The sequence below is a fragment of the Myotis davidii genome, unplaced genomic scaffold, assembly GCF_000327345.1.
Source record: "Myotis davidii unplaced genomic scaffold, ASM32734v1 scaffold120, whole genome shotgun sequence".
Taxonomy (NCBI): Eukaryota; Metazoa; Chordata; class Mammalia; order Chiroptera; family Vespertilionidae; genus Myotis; species Myotis davidii.
In genome coordinates this window covers 6128042-6136078 of record NW_006294778.1, presented here as the reverse complement: position 1 = coordinate 6136078, position 8037 = coordinate 6128042, and the positions used below count along the sequence as shown (strand labels likewise).

Below are 8037 nucleotides of genomic sequence, written 5' to 3'. Positions count from 1 at the left end.
ATCGAACCTGGGACCCTTCAGTCCATAGGGCGATACTATATCTACTAAGCTAAACCAGTTAAGGCTGTTAGTCATTCATTCTAAAACAAGTATACCAAGATGTTGAAATGAAGAATGAAGTACACTATGAAGATTTCTTTGAGTCAGATATTACATGTGAGTCATCTGGGAACCTTTCCATTCAAGCTGACATTTAACCCAATTCAGGTTCTATAATCTAAGAATAGAACATGAGCATTCCTTGCATGATTTTATAGACCATCTCCAGGACAATTTATGTATGCAGATGTAACAGACAATCAAGTCGGGTCAAAAGTCACAATGCTGTTTTTTTATCTTCAGTTCATACACTTAGACAGCTCCTTAGATAATATAGAAAAAGTGTGGTTCTTGGCTCCAAACTAGGATATTTCTTAAAATTTTGGTCTAAAGTTGAAAAGGAAAGGGGTTGAATGTTATTTTCCCCTGTAGCTAAGATTTTAACAGATTTGGGCTAGAAAGAAATTAGGAAAGGAGAGTCAAATAGAACCCAAGGAAATGGTTCTTTGGGTTTCTGACAATGAACTGTTTACGTGTCCCCAAATCTTAATGGTAAATATGTCACAGGCATACATATGTACATATATTTATACTCAGAGGTTCTTACTCTGAATCTTCCATGGCAAAGAGTAGCTCAAAAAATTGCCTCCCAGAGCTAAAAAAAAAAAAAAAATGGAACCGTGAAAATGAAACTTACTCATTCCTTGAGAAATCCAAGAGAGAGATCTCTCTGAAAGCGAGCGGAACTTAGGTTTGACTAAATCTTCCACAGTTACTGCTGCTAAGGCATTAATACTGGAGGACACTGTGCTGTAAGGGAAAATAAGACACGTGATTTAGAATATTTAAACTTTAATAATATTTTAAATGAGAATGAGAAAGGGAAAAACACATTATAACTTCTGAAATGTAACTAGATTTCTACTATATTATTGTTAATGATCACAGCATCCTCTTCTGAAAGCTGTTATCCAAGAATGATTCAGGCAACACTCATAGTCTTAGAAGTAAAAAAAAAAAAAAAAAAGGTAATTTAGTATTGCTTCCATGTTGCAATTAATCCTCAGTGTCTGTGGAAAGAATTTATATAGATTATGCAATATTATTATATAATGACTTTAAAACATACTTTTCTTTGTGCACAGAAGGACTGTCTGTCATAAGTCCTCACTAACATATGCTATAAATATAAATAATATTAATTTCCTGGTTCCTCACTAACATATGCTATAGTTTGTTAATAAGAATTCCCTGGAGCAAACACAGAAAGAAAGTGAAATGAGTAAGTTCAAATACAAATACATTATTCAGCATGTAAATAGGCAATTTTAATTCTAATTTTCCATTTGACCACATTTTAGCCACATGTATATTTTAAACCAAACTGCGGGCACCTGTTTTTGATAATTAGTGAAAGCCACCATCACTCATCACCATTATTGTGACCCTAGAGGGTACATGATAGTGTATTAGACAGTAGGGACCAAGCTAAAGTGGAAACTGATAATAACAGACGGCTAGCCCATAGAGTTAAGTCGGACCGACAGAGGATACTGAAGCAGACTGTCTCCTTTAGGGCCATTTGTGCCCATGTCTAGAATTCAGTTTTATCCCCACAAATATGCAATAAAAAATAAAGATCTCAACAAGGAAACCATGTATTACTAGAGTCACAGTACATACCTTAATGTTCCACTGTAAGCACAGGCCACAAAAAGTCCGGGAAGTCCTGGGTAATCTTGCAGAATGTCCAGGACCAAATAAGGCATGAGCTGAAAAATTCAAATATTTACTCCTGAGTACTATATGCTACCAAATACCATTCATCCATGCCTCATTTATTTTGTGTTTTTCGAGAACGAAAGGTAGCTGTTCCACAAAATTGAAATTTCCAAATATCTAAAATTAAAATTTTTTAACTGCTAAGACTTAAAGAGCATAGCTACAGGCTCAGGATTCTGACAGATGTGGCTCTTTTCACTTAATTTCTCTGAGCGTCAGTTTCCTTGTCTGTAAAATAAGAGTAAAAAAATAGAGTTGCTATAAGAGTTAAGGTAGATAATCTATGTAAAGCTGTTAGTGCAGTATATGGAATATAGTAAATGCTTACTAAAAGGTAGCTATTCCCATTCTTTGAAATAATAATTTGATGTAAAGGAAATAGTTTACACACCTCTGTGCTTAAGTTAGCAGCAGTTACTTAACGTAACCTTACTTGGTGACTCAAGGCTATCCTTGTGAACTTCAATCACTGCCCAGGACTGAAAGTGTAATTACAGCAGCATGAGAGGCAGTGACAAGTGGAGAATAATGTTCAGTAAATACCTGCCTTCTTTTTAAAAAGTTCCTGACACCTCCCTGGCCAGTGTGGCTCAGTTGGTTGGAGCCTTGTCCTGTACACCAAAAGGTTGCAGGTTAGAGCCCAGTCAGGGTCATACACGGAAAGGCAACCAATTGATGTCTCTCTCTCTCTCTCATCTCTCATCTTTCATCTCTCAATCTCTCATCTCTAAGCATGTCCTTGGGTAAGAATGAATAAAAACAAAAACAAAAAGTTCCTGATACTAACTTGCTTTTTTGATATATTACTTTAAAAAATAAATATTAAATAAGGCTAGGAAGGTGTATGACTTCAACACTGTGCTCCATGGCAATCTTTCAGCAAAATTTATTTTATATTTTTGTAAATCCTCTCCCAAGGATATATTTTTCCCCATTGATTTTTAGAGAGAATAGAAGGGAGCGGGGAGAGACAGACAGACACATCGATTGGTTGCTTTCCACATGAGCCCTGACCAGGGCTGAGCCTGCAACCAAGGTACGCGCCCATCGCCAGAATCAAACCCAGGACCCTTCAGTCCGCAGGCTGCCGCTTTATCCACTGAACCAAACAGGCTAGGACAGCAGAAATGATTTTTAAATCAAAAGGGGCCTAAGTGGATAATTTTCCAGGAAAAAAAAAATGTCCTCTCATTTGCATTGAAACATTATTGCTCCCTTCTCCCATAGTACAGAGTGGATGAAGCCCCTACCTTATCAGACTCTTTGGTTTCATTCAACAAAGGTCTGTGGATGGGATATGGAAGCACATCTTCCACTGTTTCAAGGGCATGAACTGAATTCTCTCAGCAATGCTTCTTCCCCCATGTTCTCCAAAGCTTACTAACGCTTTATTCACAGAAAATGAGAATAGCACTTCTCTATGAGATTAAGATCCAATTTTTCTAAGATATCTTACAAGTTGAACTTCAAGCAATATTCTCTACCTAAGCAAAAGTGATTTTTAAAAGTGTCTACTGTTAGTGTTATTATGAGATCTAAAATCCTCTATCCTGTCATCAACTTTTCTCAAAATCTTTGGTGTAATATTTCATATTCTGAATGTTCCCCTCAGGTATAGGCAGAATCAATGAGGTAAGACTGACTAGAGGAAATTAGTAAAACTAGGTCGTAATCCTGCCTCCTCAGGGTGAGCTCCTGCTGAGTGTAGCAGAAACATATCTTTACATTCCTCAGTTGAGATGTCCATATCATCTTCTACTGACTGGGCCTTATCTGTATTGCATCCCCAGTGAAATCTTAACTGAAATCATAACACATTACTGGAAACATCCTATAGGGAGAAAACATTTTTACTTTTCAGAAAGTTAGCACACACTCTCTATGTGATCCGTGTATGTGTACAAGAGTCTCTTAGATGCTTTTTATAACAAGGAGCCTAAAAGTTAGGAGGTTGTAGGGGTTTCAGGTTTTGTTTTGGTTTTTTTTTTTTTTTTTTTGAGGGGGGAGGGTGGTTTGCTCAGGGTAAGCAGAAGGTATATTAGAAACATTTTCTAAAAATCTCTTTTGTCTTCATGTTACAAAGTACAGACATTAAAGTTTGACAACAACAAAAAGTCAAAAATATTCTTGACTAGAGAGAATATAATGGAAGAATGCTTCCATCTTCAGAGTAAACACAGTTCTTGTATTCTCTGGGAAAATAGGAAGGATCTGTTTATCTAAAGGAGGGCATGTGTTAAGAGAGGATTGAGATACACAGATCAAGGATGCTCTCATTTTTCTAATCACACAAATTATATCTTTTTGGGAATATGTTATGCATTTGCACCAACATAAAATTCAGCCTATCTTCAATTCTAATGAGTCCCCTGGGCACTTGATTGACAGGCGAGTCTTAGAAAATAATTGTGGCAAGAACTAAGAGAACTCAGGCTTTGTACTCTGGTAGACCTGGGTTTGAGTTCTAGCTACACTTTCTGAAAGATGAGAAATGGCGTAGAGGTTCAAAGTTAGGACTCTGTTGGCAGTCTGCCTGGGCTAGAATCCTGGCTCCAGGTTTACCAGCCGATTAGTTAATTTCTCTGTGCCTCCTTTTCCTCATCTTTAAAAGGAAGATAATCATAGAACCTACCTCAGGGTATAGCTATGAGATTAAAAATTGAAATTTGTACAAAGCATTTATGATAATGCCAGACCCATGGCAAGTATTTTATGAGTGTTTACAGCCCTTCTTATTTATTAGCTATGTGATCTTGAGCAATCTCTGTAACCTGAGACTCATTCATTCCCTTATCTGTAAAATTAGAATCACAAGGGTGTGAGAATGAGATAAAGCAGGCAAAGCTCATGGCACAGAACCTCATGACATAGTTGATATTCAGTAAATGTTCACTCTTTCGACCCATTTTTTCGGTCATTTAAAAACTGAAAGGTAAGAGAATATAGTCAATAATAATGTGGTAAGTTTGCCTGGTGACAGATGATCACTTGAATTAGTGGGATGACCACACTGTATGGTATAAAAATGTCAAATTGATATCACTGTAAACAATTTGGTTATTAATTAACAGGGAAGGAGCAAAGGGAAGGCAGATATTACAAGCATGCCCAGCAAAGTTTGGGTGATGTAGGGAAGGTACTTTCGAGTCAGTCACACCAGGGAACAGGTCATTGGCCAGGATAGGTGTAGCCACTACAAGGATGTGAAATCTGAGATACTTAAACTCCTAAACGAAGCATGTTTGACATGCTTGTTCTAACTTAGGGGTTCTCTCTTGCGCAAGGGGCTCCTGGCTCACAATGGACTAATGGACTGTAACCAGCCTGATGCTCTGTTGGACCCGGCTTCACTATAGAACAAGAACTCTGGACGCTGGCTGTGCCTTTAGCTCTGCTGAATCCCCCTGCACGTTTTCCAGTACTGGTTTAAGGGAAATGGGACTTTAGAAACACGGGGATGTAAGTGCATGCAAATAAAAATCAGTCATCCTCCTGTGCAAATCTTAAAAAATTCTTTTCTCAAGGTATTATAAGAACCCGACTCCCAGGACCCAGTGGGGAAAGAGATAACCCACTTCCACTGATAACAAAATCACTAGATTGTAAACCTGAAACTAATATCCGTTATACTAGAGGCCCGATGCATGAAATTCGTGCAAGAGTAGGCCTTCCTTCCCCCAGCTGCGGGCATCAGCTTCCCTCTGGCACCCGGGACCCGGGCTTCCCTCAGGCCACTGGCAGGCACCTGGGACCTAGGGTTCCCTCACAGCCCTGGCTTCATCCAGAGGGTTGTCCAGAAGGTCGTCCAGTCTAATTAGCATATTAAGCTTTTATTATTATAGATAGTATTATAAACCAACTATACTTTAATTAAAAATGAAACAAAACTGAAAAGTAAAGTATTTATACATGGGATATCTAACAATATGACAAAATGTTCTACAGTAATATAGCTTATACAGACAGTCCTCAGGTTATGTTGGACTCGACTTACGTTGTTTCATGGTTACGTCGCCATCTCCCATTTATTTATAAAAAAAAAAGTTCCGTCATTTCGAAGTATGTACATAAATGTTTATGATTTTTATTATTTATTTACCAAAAGTAAAGGTCAGGAATTGTTATCTTTCTTTTAAATTTTTTTTACTGTTTCACTTCATTATTGCTGTGTATGTGTTCCACGTGAGTGATGTAGGTGCTTATGTAGGTGAGTTCCAACTTACAGTGAAAATCGCGTTACATCACACCGTAGGAAAGGATCTCTGACATAACCTGAGGACCTATTGTATACAGCTTTGGCTTTTTAAAACTACATTTAAAATTCTATTCCCAACCTTGAATTATTTCTTGAACTACTTAACACTTGGCTTGAAATTTTTTCAGTATTTTAATATTTCAAACTTGGATACAGCATTCTTTATTCTTGCTATACCTGCCAAATGCTATATAGAAATTAAAGAAGATTCTATTGTGCCTATTTACTGTTTATCTACAAGAACATGAATACTCTTCCCTCTCAACTAATAAGCATTCTGAATGTAACTAATGCACATGTAAGAAAGACATGGTACTGAACCTGGTCTGGTGCAGACACTTTATGGTTTGTCCAAGGATCGCAGTCATGGTACCTGGAATATAGGGCGAGCCCACAAAGCACTGCACAGACGAGGATTACCCAGAGTCCCACAAGATTGATGTAGAGAGACCTAGAGAAGTAAAAACAAGCCAGCAAATGACAGTTGTGATTTTCCATCCCAAAGAAGAGGAAAGTTATTATATAACCAGAAGAAACTTCCATGATTATATTCAATAAATGTACATTATCTTTTATCAAAAATGCTACTACCTATTTTATCCTGGCCTAACCTTCTACGTATGAATGACATCGATCAACAATGTGCTTGGAAATGCTTAGGTGACGTTTTCCCATTGAATGAATGAATTCTCCTGGTTGGAGTTCCAAGGGCATTATTAGCTTTATAATGGTATCTAATTATACTACTTCAGGGTTTCTTGTCCTGAAGATTTTAGTAGTCAACAGATCTGCAACAATTACTCATTTTCCTTTTAAAAGTGATACAATTATAAACTACTAAATATACTTAGCCTCTACATAGCAACTCATCAAACCTGTTGAAATGTGGTTTGTCATACCATTCATTAAGTATGAAAGGCAAGCCTATATTCCATGGACAGTAACTTCCCAAACAATGTTCAGCATTATAATGCACAATGTGCACCCCAGTGGGGTGCAAAGGTTTATAGAACAGTGCTGGAGCCAGACCTGAACATAAATCCCATCTCTACCAACTATACGTGACCCTGGGCAAATGATTTAGCCTTTCTGATTCTCAGTTTCTTCATTTTCACCTAGAGATAACAATGTCGACCTCACAGAGTTATAGGACTAAATGAAATAATATATATCATATGGCACAGAGCTTGGCAAGTAATAAACACTTGCTAAATGGTAGTTGTTGATTTTATTAGTATTGATGCCATTGAATGCTATGCCTTAATAATCAGTTGAATAGTGAATTTCTCCCACTAAGGTGCCTACATTTCTCCCCAGTGGTGCTATAGTCGACACTGTGATAAGCTGCCCAAGGGCAAAGAGGGGTATCACCCCCACAGTCATGTCGTGTCTAATGACTAATGGATTCAGAGATTTAAAAGGCCCGGTCTTCTTACCCTCTCTTGGGACAAGCCTTAGAGCTTTAGAGCTCCCCTGAGGTCTCTGTTGAGGCTGTATCACAGTCCAAATTCTCCCTCTGGCCAATCCTATTTTCTTCCCTTCCTTCGCTCCCCTGATAGAGGCTGGCATGCTAACTCAGAGTTGGCTTCCAGGAGACCGCCATGCAACAGGTGCCCGGCAGGAGCCAAACAACAGACTGCTAGCTTTTTCCCTTGATTCACTAAATTCACTGTGTTTTGTTATAGTCTAAAAATAGGATAAGTAACTATGTCTCACCTCTGAATCATAGAAAATATACCTAGACACTTTCCTGTTCAGACACCTCCCTTACTTACATGTGAGTTTAATACTTTACCATATCGTTTTATTTGCTAAATTCACTGTGTTTTGTTATAGTCTAAAAATTGGATAAGTAACTATGTCTCATCTCTGAATCATGGAAAATGTACCTAGACACTTTCTTGTTCAGACACCTCCCTTGCTTACATGTGAGTTAATACTTTACCATATCGTTTTACTTA

General features: G+C 37.8%; 1 protein-coding gene across 2 annotated transcripts in view; it reads right to left on the bottom strand.

The window, feature by feature from the left end:
* The window catches only part of SLC5A8 (solute carrier family 5 (sodium/monocarboxylate cotransporter), member 8), a 61958-nt gene that overhangs the window by 15401 nt on the left and 38520 nt on the right, over nt 1–8037 (bottom strand). For both annotated transcript variants that reach the window (XR_001514857.1, XM_006769372.2), the window contains exons 7-9: nt 6398–6527; nt 1723–1811; nt 737–849 (exon numbers count right to left, since the gene is read on the bottom strand). Coding sequence is in view for 1 of the 2 variants with exons in the window: in XM_006769372.2 (XP_006769435.1) it covers nt 737–849; nt 1723–1811; nt 6398–6527 (332 nt within the window). In the remaining variant the exon portion in view is untranslated. The remainder of the gene's footprint in view (nt 1–736; nt 850–1722; nt 1812–6397; nt 6528–8037) is intronic.